General features: G+C 43.3%; 1 protein-coding gene across 1 annotated transcript in view; it reads right to left on the minus strand.

The window, feature by feature from the left end:
- The window catches only part of xylt2 (xylosyltransferase II), an 87,433-nt gene that overhangs the window by 39,798 nt on the left and 23,638 nt on the right, over positions 1-23,997 (minus strand). Inside the window, exons 2-3 of the mRNA XM_078225463.1 lie at positions 12,022-12,496; positions 2,137-2,312 (exon numbers count right to left, since the gene is read on the minus strand). Coding sequence (XP_078081589.1) covers positions 2,137-2,312; positions 12,022-12,496 — 651 coding nt within the window. The remainder of the gene's footprint in view (positions 1-2,136; positions 2,313-12,021; positions 12,497-23,997) is intronic.

Raw genomic sequence — 23,997 nt, forward strand, 5'->3', positions numbered from 1 at the left:
CCACTGTGTAAAATAAATCTCTTTGTCCCACTGGTTCTTTTGTCAATAACCCCTTCACCAACAGGGCACTTTGCTGCTTGGTTACAGATTCCACCACATATCCCGCCCATATCATCATCTTGGTTAACCCCTTGGATGGGGTTAACCGAAGTCACAGCTTGGTTAACTCCATCTCCCACTCTTCCAGAACCTTCTACTTACTCAACCATTTATTTCACCCTGTTGCCTCATCTTTAAACCTATTTGCCTGCTGCCTTACTAGTGATAACTCTGCTTAATTCTGCACTTAGTAACATAGCTCAATATTAGCTTTCAGTTGAATTCCCCTCCGCTGACAACAATATGAGGCACGGATAGTAAAGTAAGGAAAAAAATTGAACTTGCACTGAAATAGTACCTTTCATGACCACAAGGTGTTCCAAAGAGCTTACAACCAATGAAGTACTTCTGAAGTACAGTCACTGTTGTAATGTAAGGAACAAAGCTAATTTGCAGATAGCAAGCTCCCACAAACAGCAGGGATAAATGACCAGATATTCTACTTTAGTGTTGGCTGAGGGATAAATATTGATGTGGAGATGCCGGCGTTGGACTGGGGTAAACACAGTAACAGTTTTAACAACACCAGGTTAAAGTCCAACAGATTTATTTGGTAGCAAATACCATTAGCTTTCAGAGCAAGGAGCAACACTCCGAAAGCTAATGGTATTTGCTACCAAATAAACCTGTTGGTCTTTAACCTGGTGTTGTTAAAACTGTTACTGGATAAATATTGGCCAGGAGAACATCAACTGTCCTTTATCAGGCACTTTAATGTAGTAAAATGTCTTAAGGCTCTTCATAGGAGCATTAATAGGCCAACGTGACCTTCCAGTCCTGCAGATGTGGACGGAGATTTCAATAGCTTACCCACCATGAGAAAATGTGTCACAGTTTCATATGGTATCAGAAATAGAATGCAGTAGATCAAGGGCTGGATAGTGACAATGTGAGAGACACATATGCTTTAAAACTATGCTATTAAGTCTATATTGCCTGTCCCTATCGCTCCGTCCAAATGTATCACCTCACACTTTTCTGTATTAAATTCCATTTGCTAACTCTCTGCCCATTTTGTTAACCTATTTTTGTATTGTTGCAATTGATTGGTACGGTCCTCCCTGCTCACCACACTTCCAGGTTTGATATCAGCAGCAAATATTGAAATTTTACTCTGTATTCCAACAACCAATTCATTTTTTCATATCAAAAAAACAGTGGTCCTAGCACTGACCTTTGACACCACTCTGTACCATCCTCTAGTCTGAAAAACAGGATCTCTTTCTCTAAGAACTGAAATACCAATTAGAATCAGGACCCTTCCATATGAGGTACCATGGCACAATCCAGCAATTTAAATGTGGCTACTGGTCCAGGAATCGCCAGATTGAATCTAATCAATCTTTTATATAATGTGTTAAAATCCATGATATATGAAGATGTAGAGATCAACATCCACCAAGAATCAGCAAAGCATCATAGGCCTTCCAGCAGCTCCAGAAGGTGCGGGCATCCAATACAATCAATATAGCCATGAGGCTGCAATTCTACATGTCCACAGTGGTACCGACCACAATCTATGCCAGCAAGACATGGAAGAGAACAGCAAAGGTGTCGCATAAGCTGGATGTCTTTCACTGGTGCTATCTACATAAGAGCTTGGGCTCACATGGAGAGAGAGATAGTATCACCAATGAAGAAGTGTTACAGAAGATTGGTCAGAGGCGCCTATGAGACATCATGACAGAGAGAGAACTGATATGACAGGACAAGTCCTTTCCCTTTGATCTGCCAGAGTGGCAGGAGAGTGGATACCACCAAACAGAAGAACAACATGGGGCCAGCCAAAGAAGACCTGGTGAAGTATCGGGTGAGGACATCCAAGAGTGAGAATCACATGAGCTGAAGCAAAAGTGACTACAATAGACTGGGGCTTATGGTGGAGTCTTGCTGCCCATAATTCCTCTGATCCCTTGAGGAGCAAAGTCTAAGCAAGTGCCATTTTGGTCTAATATATGTAATAAGTGGGGGAAATTCTCAGCGCAAAACAAACAGTAACCACTGCACTTGTGTCCATCAGAACTGCAGAGAACCTACCTTGTCCACATGGATATAGTAAAAGTGATGTTGATGATAGATGGCTTTGATGAGCCGCTTCAGTTGCCTAATAGCTCTGCCATGAACCACAAGGACATAGACAATTCTAACGGGGGTTTGAATTGATGCCACATCCACATTGCCGTCTTCCCACTGGATGTTACTGTTGGGTTTTCCTACAGAAGAATGCTTCAGTTAGTATAATAATCACAGCTGGGGTCTAAAACAATGCTTCATGGGTTATTTTTAATTTATTTCTATAAATCCCTTTGCTTCAATTCACATTATTATGACATTTTTTAAAGCACCAGCTCCCTGCAGCTGCTTGGCTACATTATACAAACAGCTACTCTTCATGTGCAGAAGAGATAGACTGACTGTCTGATCTTCAGAGCGTACTGCATTTGAGTCTGATGCTGATCTTACTGATGTGCATGCTCCAATGGCGGGCTTGGGGAAACTGAATAAACAGCTTAAAGTATATACAGTATAGAGTATAAAAGCAAAGGAATCATGCAAAATTCTTATACGACATTGATTAGGCCTCACTACTAAGGATAAAAAGCTTCAATTATGTGGAGAAATTGGAGAAGCTGAAATTATTCTTCTTAGAGCACAGAAAATTTGAAATACAAGAAGCTAGGAAAAGGAGATGGGGTAGCTCTGTTAATTAGGTGTTCTTGTGCGCGAATGACAAACAGCATATGCAGATACAGCATATAATCAAGGTGGCTAATGGAAGTCATAAAGCTTTATAGCACAAAGAGGCCCTTTGGCCCATCGTATCTGCACCAGCCATTAAGCACCTATCTATTTTAATCCCATTTTCCAGCACTTGGTCTGTAGCCTTGTGTGCTATGGTGTTTCAAATGCTCATCTAAATGTTTCTTAAATGTTGTAAGAGTTCCCACCTCTAACACCCTTTGAGAGTGAGTTCCAGATTCCCGACACCCACTGGATGAAAAGGTTTTATCCTCAAATCCCCTCTAAATTTCCTATCCCTTACCCTAAATCTATCCCCCCTGGTTATTGATCCCTCTACTAAGGGAAAAAGTTTCTTCCTATCTACCCTATCTATGTCTCTCATAATTTTGTACACCTCAATCAGGTCTATAATATATGAATATATATAACAATATAAGAATGCTATCCTTTATAATGAGATAAAGGGTCACCAAGACTCAAAACGTTAGCTCTACTTTCTCTCCACAGATGCTGTTAGAGCTGCTGAGATTTTCCAGCATTCACAGTAATTTGCTTTTATACAAGTAAGGATGCTATGCTTCAGTTATACAGGGAATTGATGAGACCATATCTCAAATAATGTGTGTAGCTTTGGTCTCCTTACTTTAAGGATGGATGTAAATACATTCGAGGTGGTTCAGAGGAGGTTCACTATATTGACACCTAGAAAGAGCTGGTTGTCTTTTGAGGATAGGTTGTACAGGCTGGGCTTGTTTTCAGTACAGTTTAGAAGAGTGAGCGCGAGTGATTGAAGTAAATGAAATCCTGAATGGTCTTGACAAGGTAGATGTGGAAAGGATGTTTCCTCTCATGTGTGAACCAGGGGGCATTGTTTTAAAATTAGTGGTGGCCCTTATAGGACAGAGATGGGGAGAAATATTTTCTCGCAGAAGGTTATGCGACATTGGAACTCTCTACCTCAGAAGGCTGTGCAAGTGGGGTCACTGAATGTTTTTAATGCAGAGGTAGATAGATTCTTGTTAGGTAAGGAAATCAAATTAAAGGTTATCAGGGGTAGATGTGAATTTAGAACTTGAAATACAAGATCAGCTGTAATCTTGTCGAAAGGTGGAGCAGGCTCAAGGGGCCAAATGGCCTACTTCTGTTCTGGGGATTAGCAGGGTAAATACCTGGGGTTATGGGGACAGGGCCTATGAGGGATTGTTGTCAGTGCAGGCTCAATGGACTGAATGGCCTCCTTCTGCACTGTAGGGGTTCTATGCATTTCTTTTTCTTGGGGGGCCATGTTACAATATTGTCAGGCTAAAAAATTACCTTTTTGCATTCACATCTCATATTTTTTCCTTCTTCCACTGACAGTGGAATATGCTCTCTTGCGAAATATCTTGGCACTTTAATTGTTCTCAGGTTTCTATATAAATACGGTACAGTACAGACTAATGTTGAGTATTAAAAGGAAAAAGAATTTAGTAGCTACCAAGCTTGGGATTCAATCCAAGTTGTGCAAAGTAGGAACATATTACAAATCACAGCTGTGTGTAAACATCACACTGAGTTCATATGGTTGAGACACATTATCAATGACCCAACAGATCTAGGACTACTCATGAGACAAATGCATGTGCCAAGTTCTCCCTTATCTCAATGCATTGCTGGCTGAGTTTCACAAATAACTTTTTAATTTATTAATTCATGGGATGTGGGGCCACTGGTTTAGCCAGTATTTATTGCCCATCCCTAATTATTCGAGATGGTGGTGAGTCACCTCGAGTCATTGCGGTCCGTTTGGTGTAGCTACATCCACAGTGCTGTTAGGGAGGGAGTTCTAGGATTTTGACCAGCGATTGTGAAGGGATGGCAATTTAGTTGTTTGGGTTTAATCTCAGTGGTTTGGATTTAATCTCAGTTGTTTGGGTTTAATCTCAGTTTGTTTGGGTTTAATCTCAGTTTAAAGTCTCCCACCCTCCCCCCTCCTCTAACCTGAAGTGAGAGCAGGTAAGCTTTTTTTTTCTCTCTTTCGTTTCTTATTAAGGGAAGGTAGCAGGGATGTCAGTGCAGGCAGTGCAATGTTCCTCCTGTGGGATGTTTGAGGTCAGGGACACCAGTAGTGTCCCAGCTGAGTACACCTGCAGGAAGTGCATCCAATTCCAGCTCCTTGAAGACCGTGTTAGGGATCTGGAGCTGGGTGAACTTCGGATCATTCGGGAGGCAGAGGTGGTCATAGATAGAAGCTTCAGGGATGTAGTTACTCCGAAGGACGAAGATAGATGGGTGACGGTGAGAGGGGCTGGGAGGAAGCAGTCAGTGCAGGGATCCCCTGTGGTCATTCGGGGGGGGGGTGGGGGGGGGGCCTTACCAGTGGTAAGCCACGGTGACCGGATCTCCAGCACTGAGTCCGTCCTTGTGGCTCAGAAGGGAAGGGGGGAGAGCAGGAGAGCAATAGTTATTGGAGACTCGACAGTTAGAGGGACAGATAGGAGGTTCTGTGGCAGCGAAAGAGACTCACGGATGGTATGTTGCCTCCCGGGTGCCAGGATCCGTGACGTCTCGGACCGTGTTTTCAGGATCCTTAAGGGGGAAGGGGAACAGTCACAAGTCGTGGTACACATCGGTATCAATGACATAGGTAAGAGAAGGGACGGGGATTTAAAACAGGAATTTAGGGAGCTAGAGAGCCGGGATAAACCATGTTGTCATCTCTGGTTTGTTGCTGGTGCTAGCGAGCTGAGGAACAGGGAGAGTGTGCAGATAAACACGTGGCTGCAGGGATGGTGTAGGAGGGAGGGTTTCAGTTTCATGAATAATTGCAGCAGATTCTGGGGGAGGTGGGACCTGTACAAACAGGACAGTTTGCACCTGAACCAGAGGGGCACCAATATCCTGGGAGGGAAATTTGCTACGGCTCTTCAGTGGGGTTTAAACTAATTTGTCAGGGGGATGGGAAAACAAGCTGTAGTCCAGAAGCCAGTGTTGAGTGTACTGAGGAGGGTATCAAGGTCGCAGGAGTGTAGCGGCATCCAGGAAGGTGGGTTGAAGTGTGTCTACTTCAATGCAAGGAGCATCCGGAATAAGGTAGGTGAACTTGGAGCGTGGATTGGTACTTGGGACTACGATGTTGTGGCCATTACGGAGTCATGGTTAGAACAGGGACAGGAATGGTTGTTGGAAGTTCTGGGGTATGTAGGGAAGGTGGTAAAAGAGGTGGAGGAGTAGCATTGTTAATCATGGATAGTTTAACAGCTGCTGAAAGGAAGTTCGAGGGGGATCTGCCTACTGAGGTAATGTGGGCTGAAGTTAGAAATAGAAAAGGAGCGGTCACGTTGTTGGGGGTTTTCTATAGGTTCCCAAATAGTAATAGAGATGTGGAGGAAGAAATTGCAAAGCAGATTATGGATAGGTGTGGAGGTCACAGGGATCGTTGTCATGGGTGACTTTAACTTTCCAAACATTGATTGGAACCTTTATAGGTCGAATAGTTCGGTTGGGGCAGTTTTTGTACAGTGTGTGCAGGAGGGTTTCCTGACACAATATGTGGATAGGCCGACAAGAGGTGGGGCCACATTGGACTTGGTACTGGGTAATGAACCGGGCCAAGTGTTAGATTTGGCTGTGGGAGAGCACTTTGGAGATAGTGACCACAATTCGGTGTCTTTCATTATTGCAATGGAGAGGGATAGGGCCTTACGGCAGGGCAAGGTTTATAATTGGGGGAGGGGTAATTATGATGCGATTAGGCAAGAATTAGGGAGCATAAGATGGGAACAGGAACTGTCAGGGAAAGGCACAAATGAAAAGTGGAGCTTGTTCAAGGAACAAATACTGCGTGTCCTTGATAGGCATGTCCCTGTCAGGCAGGGAAGAAATGGCCAAGTGAGGGAACCATGGTTCACAAAAGAGGTTGAATGTCTTGTCAAGAGGAAAAAGGAAGCGTATGTAAGGATGAGAAAACAAGGTTCAGTTGGGTTGCTTGAGGGTTACTAGGTAGCAAGGAATGAGCTAAAGAAAAGGGCTTAGGAGAGCTAGGAGGGGGCATGAGAAGTCCTTGGCGGGTCGGATCAATGAAAACCCCAAGGCTTTTTACTCTTATGTGAGAATTAAAAGAATGACCAGGGTGAGGTTAGGGCCGGTCAAGGATAGTAGTGGGAACTTGTGCATGGAGTCAGAAGAGATAGGAGAGGCGATGAATGAATACTTTTCTTCAGTGTTCACCAAGGAGAGGGACCATGTTTTTGAGGATGAGAATGGGATACAGGCTGATAGGCTGGAGGAGGTAGATGTTCTGAGGGAAGGTGTATTAGCAATTTTGAAAAACCTGAGGGTCGATAAGTCCCCTGGGCCAGATGGGATGTATCCTAGGATTCTTTGGGAGGCAAGGGATGAGATTGCAGAGCCTTTGGCTTTGATCTTTGGGTCCTCACTGTCCACGGGAATAGTGCCAGAGGACTGGAGACTGGCGAATGTTGTTCCTCTGTTCAAGAAAGGAAATAGGAATGACCCTGGTAATTATAGGCCAGTTAGTCTTACTTCGGTGGTCGCTAAGTTAATGGAAAAGGTCCTGAGGGATAGGATTTATGACCATTTGGAAAGATGCAGCTTAATCCAGGATAGTCAACACGGATTCGTGAAGGGTAAGTTTTGCCTCACAAATTTGATTGAATTCTTTGAGGAGGTAACTAAGTGTGTAGATGAAGGTAGAGCAGTTGATGTCGTATACATGGATTTTAATAAGGCGTTTGATAAGGTTCCCCATGGTAGGCTCATGAAGAAAGTAAGGAGGTGTGGGATAGAGGGAAATTTGGCCGATTGGATAAGTAACTGGCTATCTCATAGAAGACAGAGGGTGGTGGTGGATGGAAAATTTTCAGACTGGAGACTAGTTACCAGCAGTGTACCACAGGGATCAGTGCTGGGTCCTCTGCTATTTGTGATTTTTATCAACGGCTTGGAGGAGGGGGCTGAAGGGTGGGTCAGTAAATTTGCTGATGACACCAAAATTGGTGGAGTAGTGGATGAGGTAGAGGACTGTTGTAGGCTGCAAAGAGACATTGATAGGATGTAGAGCTGGGCCGAAAAATGGCAGATGGAGTTTAACACTTATAAGTGCGAGATGATTCATTTTGGGAGGACAAATTTGAATGCGGATTACAGGGTCAACGGCAGGGTTCTGAGGAATGTGGAGGAACAGAGAGATCTTGGGGTTCATATCCACAGATCTCTGAAGGTTGCCATTCAAGTGGAGAGAGGCGTGAAGAAGGCCTATAGTGTGTTAGCTTTTATTAACAGGGGGTTTGGGTTTAAGAGCCATGGGGTTATGCTGCAACTGTACAGGACCTTGGTGAGACCACATTTGCAATAATGTGTGCAGTTCTGGTCACGTCACTATAAGAAGGATGTGGAAGCATTGGAGAGAGTGCAGAGGAGATTTACCAGGATGCTGCCTGGTTTGGAGGGTAGGTCTTATGAGGAAAGGTTGAGGGATCTAGGGCTTTTCTCTTTAGAGCGGAGGAGGATGAGAGGCGACTTAATAGAGGTTTATAAGATGATAAGGGGAATAGATAGAGTGGACGTTCAGAGACTATTTCCTCGGGTGAATGTAGCTGTTACTAGGGGGCATAACTATAAGGTTCATGGTGGGAGATATAGGAGGGATGTCCGAGGTAGGTTCTTTACTCAGAGTGGTTGGGGTGTGGAATGGACTGCCTGCTGTGATAGTGGAGTCGGACACTTTAGGAACTTTCAAGCGGTTATTGGATAGGCACATGGAGCACACCAGAATGATAGGGAGTGGGATAGCTTGATCTTGGTTTCGGACAAAGCTCGGCACAACATCGAGGGCCGAAGGGCCTGTACTGTTCTATGTCAGGCTGGTGTGTGGCCTGGAGGGTACTTGGAGGTGGTGGTGCTTCTGTTTATCTGCTGCCCTTGTTCTTCTAGTGGGTAGAGATCATGGGTTTGGAAGGTGCTGTCAAAAGAGCCTTGGTGAGTTGCTGCAGTGCAACTTGTAGATGGTACACACTCCTGCCACTGTGCATTGGTACTAGAGGGAGTGAATGTTTAAGGTGGTGGATGGGGTGCCAATCAAGTGAACCACTTTGTCCTGGATGGTGGAGTCTCTTGAGCGTGGATGAAGCTGCACTGTTCCAGGCAAGTTCATTTATTGCCCATCGCTAATTGCTTGAGGTGGTGGTGGTGAGCCACTTGAGCTGCTGCAGTCCATTTTGTGAATTCCATCACATTTGTGACTTGTGCCTTGTGGATGGTGGACAGGCTTTGAGGAGTCAGGAAGTGAGTTACTCTCCACAAATATTCCAAGCCTCTGATCTGCTCTTGCAGCTAGAGTTCAGTTTCTGGACAATGGCAATAACATTTGAATTCATTGATTTTGGGAATTCAAGGATAATGATGTTGTGGAATGCCAGAGAGAGATAGTTAAGATTCTCTCTTATTGGAGATGGTCTTGCCTGGCACTCAGCCCAAGCCTGAATGTTGTATAGGTCTTGTTGCATATGGACATTGACTACTTCAGTATGGAGGAGTCATTCATCTGTCAGCAGCCACATTCCTGACCTTATGATGGGGGGAAAGTCATTGATGAAGTGGCTGAAGACAGCCAGGCCTAGGACACTACTGAAGAACCAAGATGGCAGCCAAATGATTGTGATTCTGTGCTACGGACTCTTAGGGCAAAGATACCCCTTTGGAGCAGTGATGTTCTGCTTGGCATCGCCAAAGAGCTGGAATCATGCTTGTAAGCTAATGTTTGAGTGCTCCCGGGAACCCCGGGGAACAGAATCTTGGAAGGTGAGCTTGAAATGCTGCAAGATAAGTTGTCATTGAAGTTGTCTGAGTTGGAGCAGCTTTTGGAGAGAATTCCAAGGCAAGATCTTCATGAGAGAGAGAGTTTCAGTGAGATTGGCTGACCCACTGAGCGTTTAAACAGCCTTAGTTCAAACACAGACAAAAGAGCTGAATTCCAGAGGTGAGGTGAGAGTGACAGCCTTTGACATCAAGCCCACATTAGACCATGTGTGGCATCAAGGAGCCACAAAACTGGAATCATTGGGTATCAGGGGGCAAACTCTCCACTGGAGAGTCATATCTGACACATAAGATGATGGTTGTGGAGGGTCAGTCATCTCGGCTCCAGGGTATCTCTGCAGGAGAGCCTCAGGGTAGTGTCCGAGGCCCAATCATCTTCACCTGCTTCATCAATGACCTTCCCTCCGTCATAAAGTCAGAAGTTCAGAAGTGGAGATGTTTGTCGATGATTGCACAATGCTCAGCACCATTTGCAACTCCTCAGATACTGAAGTAGCCCATGTTCAAATGCAACAAGATCTGGACAATATCAGGCTTGGGCTGACAAGTGGCAAGAAACATTCACGAATGCCAAGCAATGACCATCACCAATAAGACACTCTAATCACCATCCCTTGACATTCAGTGGTGTTACCATCGCTGAATCCCCCACTGCCAACATCCTTGGAGTTGCCAATGACCAGAAACTCAGCTGGACTCGCCACATAAACACAGTGGCTACAAGTGCAGGTCAGAGGCTAGGAATACTGCGGCGAGTAATTCACCTCCTGACTCCCCAAAGCCTGTCCACCATCTACAAGGCACAAGTTAAGAGTGTGATGGAATACTCTCCACTTTCCTGGATGGGTGCAGCTCCAACAACACTCAAGAAGCTTGACACCATCCAGGACAAAGTAGCCCGCTTGATTGGTACCACATCCACAAGCATCCACTCCTTCCACCACCAACGCTCAGTAGCAGCAGTGTGCACTATCTACAAAAGGCACTGCAGCAATTCACCAACGATCCTTAGATGGCACCTTCCAAATCCACAAACACTTCCATCTAGAAGGACAAGGGCAGCAGATACATGGGAACACCACCACTTGCAAGTTCCCCTCCAAGCCACTCACCATCCTGACTTGAAATATATTGCAGTTCCTTCGCAGTCACTGGGTCAAAATCCTGGAATTCCCTCCCTAACAGCATTGTGGATAAACCCACAGCACGTGGATTGCAACGATTCAAGAAGGCAGCTCACCACCACCTTCTCAAGGGCAACTAGGGATGGGCTATGAATGCTGGCCAGTCAGTGATGCCAATATCCCATGAATGAATAAAAAAACCATATACTTGATGGTTCAGTGAGTTTTTCCCAAGCTTCTTGCATGATCAGCCATGTTTTAATGAAACATAAGTAACACAGCAGCACTCTGGTTAAATTAAAGACATATACCATTTTATATAGGTGATTACCTCACTAAATATTCCCCAATGTCATACTTGTTATAATGGGCATGGAAAAGCTATACAAATATAGAAGCAGCCAGAATTATGCTATCCAAAATCATAGCATGTTACAACACAGGAGACCATTCAGTCCATTGTGCCTGTGCTGGCTCTTTAGATAATACACAAAATCTGGGTTTTGTTTAAGCCAATGAATATCCTCTTGTACCAATTTTGATCCCATTCCATCTCTAAAAACAGAAGTGCTTAAAGAATACGGGCAAGTGAAATTATTTTCCCTTTTTAAAAATGAGGGAAATTAAACAAAAGAGAAAGGGGGGGGGGAAATAAGAGAAAATGGAACACCACAATGAACACGGGCAAAATAAAGAACTTTATTTTCTTTATAAAATGTTCACTTTATTAGCTCAGAGTTTGCTATAATGACAAATTTATTCCCAATGTCCAAATGGACTATTTTGTAAAGTGATTTGCTTGCATCACAGCAAGTGAGCTGAAAATGATAAAACTATTAAGGCTGATGATAATAATATAAACAGTACATCTAACTGAAATAGAGCTATTAATTGCAACTATTAAATGTTTGACAAATGCAAGATTAATGAGCCAAGACTTTAATTGAGAGATTAGCTACAACTAATCTTTAAATAATTTAGCCCCTTTCGCTACATTTAACACACATTGGAGATTGAACAGGGATCATTTCATCCAGTCACTTTGAATTTGAACCCTGGTCAGGGAGTACCTGAAACTGTCAGTCCGTTTGTGAAATAGTGTGTCCCCATTCCCAGGTGTGAAAATCCCTCATCTCGTTGATCTCAAAACTTAACAGTAAAGTTTAGATTAAAGGGGCTTGCAGTAATCTCATACACTCTTTGTGGAAATAAATTAAACATTATTGCTGCAATGTACCTGAGAGGTGACAGGAGCGGGGAACAGAGTGCGGCATCAGTTTCCCAGCCTGGTGTAAACAGACCACATTGGTGATCTCTTGCTGACATTGCTGAGTGCTTGCCCTGGCTAACGCAGACAAGGCATCTTTTCCCACGATGTCACAGTTGGGTGAGAAATCGCTGCTAGTGGGCTGAGGGGCACCTCCCACACTGCCGATGTCCCCATTCTTGGATTCCCCTTTCACATCACTGGTGTTTCTGCTGCTGGATGGATCACTTTGGATGGTATCGTCAAAATGGATTCTTGGAGGCATTCTAGGCCGTGCTGCAGGCTTGCGTCTGACTAAACTAGTTCTTAGTATGCTGGCAGTACTGCCTGGGTGCTCCCTACCCGCTCTCCACGGGTTCAGCCGTCGGTTGGGCCCTAGATGCCGACTGTCAGAACTGTCCACTTCATTGCTATCGGGCAATTTGGTTCTCTTCTCTCTTCCCTTCTGTGAACAAATAAAAAAAACCCATTACAAATCCAATCAGGAATTTAGCATTTCCATCCACGATTATATATTTTCACTAGATTTCACAACATCCAAAACTCCTACTCTACTAATGCTTATCAGCATTGCTTTCAACTTTTAAAGGGGTTTCCAAAAACTCCCAATTTGCTGAAAAATAAAATGGTCTCACACAAAGTTCTATGGAAGGTTACATTCATCACTCCAGAATTATTATGACTTGTCTTTATTCCAAACCTCCTCTTCTTCCGCACAAATGTCGAAATCCAGATCTTTCAGTTTCCCCTATTTTAACTAATTCTGGTACAGTGAAACTCACTTCTCAGAGTCTGCTCTTCTCACCAGGCCCACTTTCTGACTTATTTCTTCTTCTTAATGATCCTGTCTTTTGGGGATCCTACAGCATGATCTTTGAATGATCCCTTTGTTCAAAGAAAAATTTTTCAATATTAAATTACCAGGATCGTAAAAAGGCTTAAAATGATCATTCAATATACTCTGACTGGGATTTTCTGGTCCCGCCAATGATGGAAAACGTCACAGGCAGGACGAAAAATTTGACTGGCCAGCCAAAGATACATTAATTGACTTTAGGCGGGAATTTCGGTGAAAATCTCAGCCTGTCTCTGGCAGCTGCACTTGCAACCCCAACTACTGTGCCCTTTCTCCTGTGCTACCACATTTACTACCAGCCAGTGTGTAACTGACACCCTCAAACAGGTTTTTATGTTTGAAAGTCCTCAGGATAAGAGGTTGCTAATCTGTGCAAATCTCTCCCTGGAGGGTCTAGATGCTGGGTTAATGAAAATATTTAAGACAGAAGTCAATAGAAGAGGACTAAAAGGGAAACAAGGGCTATGGGGATAATGTGGAAAGTTGGAGTTGAAGTATGATTCATACATGATGAGTAATGGCATTGAGGCTTGCCAAACCATATGCCTGCTCCTACTGGGCACTTCCAAGTCACTTTCTGGCCTGTTTTTGCCACGTTAATTACCACATATTCTGCATTCAGACAAGGAATCTGAGCTGTAAATCAGCAGTAAAGATCATCTTGTTCAAAAAGCTCTTTAACTCCTGTTACAGAAATGCTCCCACATTGCGGAAAGGCAGGGGAGGGGTAAGGATGTTCCACCAATCACACTGTGATAGCATGAGCTCTATTATTGTTCTCTGGGTAATATTTGTACACATCTGCTATCTTTTTGTTCCAGTTACTATTTCAGGCTAAACCAGCCTGTTGACAAATTTGGCATACAATTTGACCCTTAACTGATATTCCAACCTCATATCTTGAGTAAGAGTGATAGTGTTATATTATTTAGACTAGCAATGCAGAAGAGCAAAGAACAAAAGTAGAAGGTCCAAATTGGAATCTGGTGAATGTTAATGGCATGAGATAGGATTTAGTCAAGGGAAGCGATTTCCAACCCGCATTCGCTGTCAGCGAGAACGACGACACATGGTGAAAATCCAGAGAGAATCGGGAAACATGATTTTATACGGAGAGTTCGTGTTCCATGATTTTCCCCACCCCTCGCTGGTAACGTTGCGAGGTTCACACCCACAAAGGGCTAGAACCGCATTTTAATTTAAATACATTTTAATTTAATTACCCAACCCCCTCGCTATATTCCCCCCTGCTGTATTTTCAAACCTCGCCAACGTGATGACAACAGGTTTACCCAGATGTAAACCTATTGATGGGATCTCCCCCATGGGTGCAAAGGTGAGTAAAGGGGAGAGGGACATGCCTGGGCACAACCCACGGCAATGGTAGTGTCAATCTGCGCCGGGAGAGAGCATGCACTGAAGCAGGGAAGAAATGTGGGGGGGGGGGGGGGGGGTTCCCTAAACAAAGCGTCATAAGATCTGAAGAAACATGCTGGTTTTCAATCAGAACCTGATACTTTGCCATTTTTTGGTATGACTCTGCCCGAGGTAAAACGGAACCAAAGACAGAGGAAAAAGCGTGATGGAGAATGGGTGATATTTGAGATAATCTTCTGTGGCAGGCTAGGTATATTCAAGCGAGGACAAAAGGCAAGAGAACCAAAAAGAGGATTCTTTGGATGATGAGGGAGACAAACAATATGATTAAACTAAAAGATAGTGTATAACACACATCATGAGAATACTTTGAGAGAACCAGATCAAATACAATAGGCTGAGAGGAGAAGTGAAGAGGAAAATAAGACTGACAAAGACAGAATATGCAAACATGAAAGTTAACCCAAAAATCATGTATTGGCATGCAAATAACAGATAGTAAGAGCTGGAGTGAGTCCTGCTGGGGGATCAAAAGGAAGTCAGTGCTGTAGTGGTAATGCCACTGGACCAGTAATCCAGAGGCCATCCCATCACAGCAACTGGTGGAAGTTAAATTCAATTCATAATCTGGAATTGAAAAGCTAGTCTCAGCAATGGTGATCATAAAACCATTATCAATTGTCGTTAAAAAAAATCTAGTTCACTATTTATTTTATTTATTAGTGTCACAATAAGGCTTATGTTAACACTACAATGAATCTACTGTGAAAATCCCCTTGTCACCACACTCCAGCACCTGTTCGGGTACACTGAGGGAGAATTTAGCATGGCCAATGCACCTAACTAGCACGTCTTTTGGACTCTGGGGAGAAACCAGAGCACCCAGAGGAAACCAACACAGACATGGGAAGAACATGCAGACTCCGCACAGACAGTGACCCAAGCTGTGAGGCGGCAATGCTAACCAATGTGCCACCATGCTGCCCCTATCTGCCAAACTTACCTCGTCTGGCCTACATGTGACTCCAGACCCATGGCAATGCGGTTGACGCTTAATGGTCCTCTGAAATTATGTGGTAAGCAACTGGGTTCAAGGTCAATTTGGAATGGGCAACAACAAACAGCCTTGCCAGTGATGCCCACATCCCATGAAAGAATAAAATTTTAAAAAGGATAATATATGCTGAAAGGCACAGTGCAAGAACACACAGAATACTTAACAAGTACTTTGTACCGGCATTTAGTGAAGATGATGATTCTGATATTATCAATCAAAGCAAAAGTGGTAGAAGTAATGGATGGGATGAAAAATGAGACAGGAAGCGATGCTTAAGAGTGAATAAGTCACCTGGCCTAGATGGCTTGTATCTCAGGTGGCTATAGGAATTGGGGGTGGAGATAACAGAAGGGTTTGCCCTAATCTACTAATCTTTCCTGGAATAAAGTCAAGTTTTAAGAGGATTGTAGAGTTGCAAATGTGACTACCTTATTCAAGAAAGAGTATAATAAGTGCATTACTGGTAACTACAGGTTGGCTGGTTTAAAAATCAGTGGGGGGCAAAGTATTAGAAACGATAAATGGAAAAAAGTCAACATTCACTTGACAAGGTTAAGAGTTAATTAAGGATAGCTAGTGTGGGTTTGTAAAAAGCAGATTATGCTCACCTAATCTCACTGAATATTTGGATGCAGTAATAGAGAAAGTCAATAAAGGGATTGCAATGGATGTTATCTACGCATTTTAAGAAAGCATTTCACAAAGTATCACAAAGGTTGGTTAACAAAATTGTGGCTCATGGAATAGGAGTGTCAGTGTCAACTTGAATTAAAAAAAGGTTTAAGGACAAAAACAGTGAATTGTGATAAATAAAAATGAATTACTGCAGATGCTGGAAATCTGAAATAAAAACAGAAAATGCTGAATAAACTCAACAGGTCGGCAGCATCTATGGCGAGAAACAAGAGTAAATATTTTTCTGAAGAAAGGCTGCTCAGGTTAGGCCCCATATCCATTAGAGTATATAAGGAGGAAAGGTGATCTTTTTGAAACATATAAGACTCTAAGGGAGCTTGATCAGGTGAATACCCAACCGATATTTCCTCTTGAGAGGAGAAGTGAAGAGGAAAATAAGACTGACAAAGACAGAATATGCAAACATGAAAGTTAACCCAAAAATCATGTATTGGCATGCAAATAACAGATAGTAAGAGCTGGAGTGGGTCCTGCTGGGGGATCAAAAGTCAGTGCTGTAGTGGTAATGCCACTGGACCAGTAATCCAGAGGCCATCCCATCACAGCAGCTGTTGGAAGTTAAATTCAATTCATAATCGGGAATTGAAAAGCTAGTCTCAAGTCTAGAGACTAAAGTTAAGGTATTTTCAAGACAGAGATGAGAAGAAACTTTTTCACCTAAACGGTCATTGGTATTTGGAATTCTCTTCCTCAGAAAGTAGTGGAGACTGGGTCTTTGAATTTTTTTTAAGGAAGAGTTAGGACAGATTTTTGCTAGGCAAGGGAGTCAAGGGTTATGGAGGCAGAGAGGAAATTGGAGCTGAGACCACAACCAGATCAGCCATGATTGTATGGAATGGTGGAGCAGGCTCTAAGATTCATATGGTCTCCTGCTTCTCTCATGTTCCTATCAGTCCTCTTTGACTGACAGTTTGGCAATTAGGGCCCCATGTATTCTACAATCTGGGCTGCACTTTCTCCTGCTCAGTATCTTTCTCAAAGACAGAGAAGAGAGATTTTTAAGGGGCCATTACTAATCACATTGAGATGTTATGGGGTTAACATCCCATGAACTTCCTATGATTTTTTTTTTAATGTGCGCTTGAACTTGGCAAGCGCAGCTGTGATTAACTTGCTGTCTGGGACAATTTGTGCTGGTAACATATTCCCTATATCAACTCCTAATGCTGTCCTTGTTTGAAGGAGATAACATTCGCTTTATGTGACATACTGTCTTTGTACTGACTCTTGCTGTTGCTAAGCACGTGATCTGGGTGAAGTTATACAGTGTACGTGACTAATTGCTGTAAAGAGTATAAAGGGAGGAACATCCCCCCCCCCGTTCGGAGAGTATTGCTCGGTGAAGTTCAGCACACTGTGCTGATTTAGTAAAGCAATCCTCCAAAAGCTTGTACTTGCTTGAAAATAAAGGGCTGGGTTTTCTTATACAGATCAGTGTCTTGCTCTTGCATCAAGTACGTAAGGGTCTCTGAAAAACGAACCTTGACATTTGGTGCTGCGACAGCAGGGTTCCAAGATATACAGCTGTCCTCAGAGGCGGACTGAATAAGTGATCGCCTGGGTGTCGGTAACGTGAGACGAACGGTCCCACAAGGTAAGATTAGCCTTGATTTCTCTCACTGAACCTATTACTCAGTCAACCCCTCATCCCCCGAGGCTCTGTGTTGACGGAACTCTGAGACGACTTACGTCCTTGAACACTGACTAGTCCTACACCGGGAGGTTCGAGTCCCCCAGGTTTGTTGAGAGTTGATATAAAAAGTTCGGGGTTAGAGGCCCCAGGTTTGGGGTTAGAGTCCCCAGGTAAAGGGTGGTTAGAGGCCCCCAGGTTCGGGGTTCGAGTCCCCAGGTAAAGGTAAAGGGTGGTTAGAGGCCCCCAGGTTCGGGGTTCGAGTCCCCAATTTAGAGTCTTTCTGTGGCCGGGGTTCGAGTCCCTAGGTCGGTAGAATTTGAGGTTCGAGTCCTCCAAGATGTAGTAACGGGTGGGAATTACTAGGGAAATATTGTAAATTAATTGGCAAGATGAAAATTGATTAGAGAAAATCTAAGGTTGACCTAATAATTTGAGTAGTTTTTGTATTTCAATGTGTTTGTGTGGTCTGGTTGCTTGTCGAATGTGGGTGGTTGTGGTTGTATTAGATTGAAAGCAGGAGTTGTTAAAGCCTGTTTGTTCTTGTGGACTATTTATTAAATTATTTTCAGAAAAAAAAGTAAAGGGTGGGAATTAGGTGAAGTTGGAGACATGACTGCTTGTGCCAATCGAAAGGAGGTGCCTGTCTCAAACGTGCAGCCTTGGACCGGTTGTTGGGAGGGGAAATCCCCCATGCGAAGGTCTGGACACTGAAGTGGGTGTAGAGGCAACAAGGCACTGCAGATCGTGAAGCACAAGTGGTCAAAAATCTCTTAACAATGGGTTAAATTTTGGATAAGTCAGGGGATGGGACCCCTTTATATAAAATGTGTCGGGAAAACCCAAAGGACGAGGAGCGACTCAGACGCTTGTCAGGGTGTTTAAACAAAAACTGGGAAATGAAAATTGGCCATTAGGGGGAACTTGGGATTTGGATAAGTGTATTAAAACAGAAGAGGCTATTAGAGAGCCGATAAATTAATCGACAAATCAAAGCTGGCCAGCTGTGGGGGGATAATACACGTAGGAGAGGGATCAGTGAATGTGATAATGAGGGGAAACTCAAAAATTGGGAGGTTTTGAAGTTGCAGTGTGAGGATTATGAAATGAGTGAAAGGGAAAGGGTTAAACAAGAAAGGCTGGAAAGGGAAAGACGAGACCGAGAAAAAGGATGAGAATGGCAAGCCGAACAAAGGAAAGATAAAAAACCGGAGGTACCTCCTGACATATCTGGCATGCCATTGTTGTTCCAAAATACCGATTCTGACAAACAGGAGGAGGAGGATTGGAGAAGGTAACCTAGCGCTCCGACCGCTCCCCAAATCCAACCCCAACTAAACAGTTAAAAAAAAAACTTGCATTCGCGCAGCACTTGATGACATTGCTACAGAAATATTTCAAGGTGCTCCAGGTACAATGAATTACTTTCGCATGTAGGGACTGCAAACAAATCCCTATTTGGCCTCATTGTGCAACAAATATTTTCCCCAAAATTTAATTTTCAACATCTCCATATTGAGGGCAAAGAGGGAACAGATGCACCCTTCTTATAGACTCGTGCTTGTCCCACCTTGGTTATTCAGCACTTCTCAAAGTCAGTAAACACACCTTTCATCCTTTTATGTACAATTAATTGCGTGGTTAAATTTGTGGCAGTTGTATTTCCCCCTTCCGATTCCAATAATAAAGTTACATCAGGGAGTGAGGTGAAAGCTGTAAGGGATTAAATTTATCCTAAAAGGAACTGATGTTTTCCGGAATAAATTAATAATCTGCCAATCAGGATCAATAATAAAATTACCTATTTAAAAAGGTTAGATCTCTCACTGTGACATGATCACTGAAGTTCCCTTCACTAAAAAAAATTAAAAACGATTTGTATTAGAATTTGTACAAAAGTATTAAGAGTGCGCAGTGTCTAGGTACATCCTTCACTGCCTTATTGTTCTGCAGGTAATACTTTGGTTGGCTCACAAGAAGAGCTTAATTTTCTTTGAACACACCGGGCATGCCAGATATAGTCACTATTCAGCGCTTACAGGGGGACCTGCTCCTGAAAAAGATCTTTGGAAGACGCATGGATGTTCTCATTCTGCGTCAAAAGGTCTCTGGGTCACTCCAGCAGTAAGAAGTTTAACAACTCCAGGTTAAAGTCCAACAGGTAAACCTGTTGGACTTTAACCTGGTGTTGTTAAACTTCTTACTGTGTTTACCCCAGTCCAACGCCGGCATCTCCACATCATCACTCCAGCAGGCCAAGTTTGTATCCCAGATGCATTACTGCCTTTATTGCTTGATTGTCTACACTCTGACACCCACCTTAGGAAGGAGGAATGAGTGGAATATTGCTTCGTATCTGGTGGCACCCCCGACTAGCTGAGGCAGCCCAGTCTCGTATAGCATCATGTTTGACATGCCAGCAAAACAATGTTGGTCAAGGGGTGAGATGCTCACCAGGAAGAACACCTTTGCCAGGTGGACCGTTTGAATGTATTCAGCTAGATTTTATTGAATTGCCGCGTATACATTGCTATAAGTATTGTCTTGTGATTGTTGATGTATTTAGAAGATGGATGGAGGCTTTCCCAATGACAAACAACAAGGCCTCGACAGTAGTAAAATTGTTGCTAACTGAAGTAATACCAAGGTTTGGGGTGCCTCGGCAAATTAGTTCAGATAATGGCCCCCACTTTGTAGGAAAAGTCAATAAGGAATTGTGTGATGCGTTACACATTCAACAACAATTCCACTGTGCCTACCACCCCCAGGCAGCAGGAATAGTGGAAAGAGCTAACGGAACTCTTAAAGCTAAATTGACTAAGTTAACGTCCAAAACCGGCCTTAACTGGTTAAAGGTTTTGCCCCTAGCTCTGTACCACATGAGAATAACGCCCCACTCTACTACTGGACTCTCGGCAGCAGAGATAATTTATGGCCGACCCAGTAGAACACCTTGGGACGCCAATACAAGCCCGCCCACCCAGATAGATTTACACGTTATGGGAGAGGAAATGCAGAAGTACTTCTGACAGCTAACATCGTCTTTAAAGTTTCTTCATTCACAGCTACAGTGCGCCTTTGGATCAACTCCACAGACACCAGATCAAGATTCTGACCCACAGGACTACTTCCCTAGACCACAGATGGGAGACCTCATGCTAACAAAAAACTGGGATCGACGTGTAAAGGCCCGTTCCCAAGTTCCCTTCCAGACTCCAACTGCAATCAAGGTTCAAGGACAACCGGATCAACGGAAAGGAACCATGAAAGAAGGACTGACTAATGGACGATTTCACTCTAACACCTTTTTGTACATGTCTTATGAGTATGCTGCAAAGTTTAATGTAAGTGGGTGTTGGGTCTGCTCACACATACCACCACATGCTACAGAAGGGATTCCTCTGCTCCCTGTTCCTCTTAACCCCCAGGAAATGATAGAATGGATTTTGCATCAAAACGGGACTAAAAACGGAATGAGGGCAGTGTTCAATCCTATACGCTACAAAAAAGTTAACGGACAGGTCGCCCCTCTACTGGTACCTATGGACAAAAATATTACTCAATTTGTAGAAAGATGTAATATAACGAATTCTTTTAAGAGCCATTACCAACCCAACTACGATAGATCAGACGCCCCACCTGACTTTGTTGTAAAAAATCAACAAAGAGGATCTATCTGCCTGATAAGAAACGGAACCATACCCGTTGGCCGTAACTACTGCATTCAGCAGTTTAATATTACCAATCCCAGGCGGAAAGAAGAAAAGGTTTCTTGTCCCATTACACAAACTGGGATGTCCATTCAGAATGCCATCTCATCAAAGGAATGTGAAGGTTGGGGTTGGGAAGGAAGAAAAATACATGCCCCAATGGCAACAGTTTCCCAGCCAATCCCGGCCTATTAGGCGATATGATAGCATACAATGGCACCTACTTTGTCTGTGGAGATAACGCCTACCCTTGGCTTCCCTGGGACTGGTCCGGATCTTGCTATCTAGCGTATGTGGTCCCCTATGTCCGACATTATGACTCCCTGCATCTCCACCCCAAGATACATCTGTTAAGATCTAAACGGGCCATCACCAAAACTCAACGGTTTTGGATGATAGCCTTTCCTGCCTATGGGATAGCAAGAGCAGCTCGAGAGCTGATCAATATGGCATCAGCTCTTGAGAAAATAGCTAAGGATACTGCTGATGGATTAGAGGAAGTGAGCACTGCTATCTCCGAAGTTTCAGCTGAAGTCGTAGCTATACGGACGGTGGCACTCCAAAATCGAATGGCTTTAGATTACTTGTTGGCTGCAACAGGAGGCACTTGTGCCCTAATAGGCTCTGAGTGCTGTACATACATTCCAGACTCCTCCGACAATATCACTGATTTAGCTGAGCATATTAAAAAGACCGCTGACAAAATTAGGGCTGAAGGGCAAAACTTTAAGAACTACAATCCTCCTGGCTGGTGGCCTTTTAGTAACCTCTTTGGAGACTGGGGAGGGATGCTGATGCACCTGGGAGTCATTATCCTGGCAGTTTGCTTACTGCTAGGCTTATTGAAGGGTATCTGCCAATGCCTAGCATATCATAGAGCACAAGTTCCCCTCTAAAGAGGTTAGTGTTATCATGGAATGAGATGTTAAGGGGTTAACATCCCATGAATCTCCTATGATTTTTTAAAAATGTGTGCTTGAACTTTTGAACTTTGCAAATGCAGCTGTGATTAACTTGCTGTCTGGGACAATTTGTGCTGGTAACATATTCCCTATATCAACTCCTAATGCTGTCCTTGTTTGAAGGAGATAACATTCGCTTTATGTGACATACTGTCTTTGTACTGACTCTTGCTGTTGCTAAGCACGTGATCTGGGTGAAGTTATACTGTGTACGTGACTAATTGCTGTAAAAAGTATAAAGGGAGGAACATCCCCCCCCTGTTTGGAGAGTATTGCTCGGCGAAGTTCAGCACACTGTGCTGATTTAGTAAAGCAATCCTCCAAAAGCTTGTACTTGCTTGAAAATAAAGGACTGGGTTTTCTTATACAGATCAGTGTCTTGCTCTTGCATCAAGTACGTAAGGGTCTCTGAAAAACGAACCTTGACAACATCAACAACCAATGACACGAACAAAAACCTAAAGACTTTGCAGATCAGTTTAGTAGTTACCATAATGCTGGTGGACAGATTAAATTCTGATGAGAATAATCTTGTTTCCCCCAGTTTAACACCTCACATGAAGCGCTGCACTTCTGAAGGTGTAGCATTCCTTTAGCACTGCACACTGTCATCTGCCCAGATTACATGTTAATGTCCAAATTTGAAGCTTGAACCCTCAACCTTCTCAGAGATGCAAGTGCATTCAATTGAGCCAACCAGATACTATGTGGGCTTAATTTCCACTTGTAACCATAAAAACTAAGGAAGACTTGAATTTAAATAGCATCAGACAAGTGTTTTATAGCCAATAAGTACTTCTGAAGTGTTATCAGTGGGAGTGCTGGTGGGTACGAGTGTCACTGTACACACACCCAGTGTTATACAGTAATAAACATGTGCCCATTAGTAATGTATCTCAGTTTTATACAATGGCAGACTGCATCTACAATTGTGTAATACTGTAATTGTGTCCAGTATTGGTGATTATTGAGGTCCCAGTTAATGCATTGATTCGGGCGATTACTCCTACATCCTCTAAAAATCCCTAAAACACATGAAAAAAACAGGAATGTGGGGTTTCAAAAATTGTTTATTTTGTTTGTATTCAGCTCCTTGTTACTTTGCAATACGATGCCATTTATTACTCCCACATCCAGCTCTGAATTATAGCAATGGCACTAATATCATCTGGCATCTTTGTGGAACTTGTGATCACAATGGGAAGAGTGCCAAATAGCACTTTCAGCTGTGAATGTGTTCAACAAAATGAAAATTGCATTTTTGTGCTTTTTGAATTGATGGACATGTGCTCCTACAATTCTCAACTGATTGCAGGATCTTCAGTGATGGGTAAAAGCATATTCCATTCTCCATCTCTGTTTTTGCTGACTTCAGCACCTCTTAGATAGGGAGAAAGGGAATAAAATAAGTCAGGTTTCCTGCCTTGCTGGAAAAATCCTTGCACGAAGTCACTGGATGAGAAATATAGATTTAAAAAGATTTGGTTGTGAAGTCTCCACAGTCAAACAGCTTGCTGCCAATTGCCACCTGAGTTCACAGAGTAATCGTTGAGAGGTTGGGTGTATTTTCACTATTCTCTTAGAATTCCTACAGTGCAGAAGGAGGCCATTCGGCCCATTGAGCCTGCACCGACAACAATCCCATCTAGACCCTATCC

This window comes from Mustelus asterias, chromosome 12 (genome assembly GCF_964213995.1).
Source record: "Mustelus asterias chromosome 12, sMusAst1.hap1.1, whole genome shotgun sequence".
Lineage (NCBI taxonomy): Eukaryota > Metazoa > Chordata > Chondrichthyes > Carcharhiniformes > Triakidae > Mustelus > Mustelus asterias.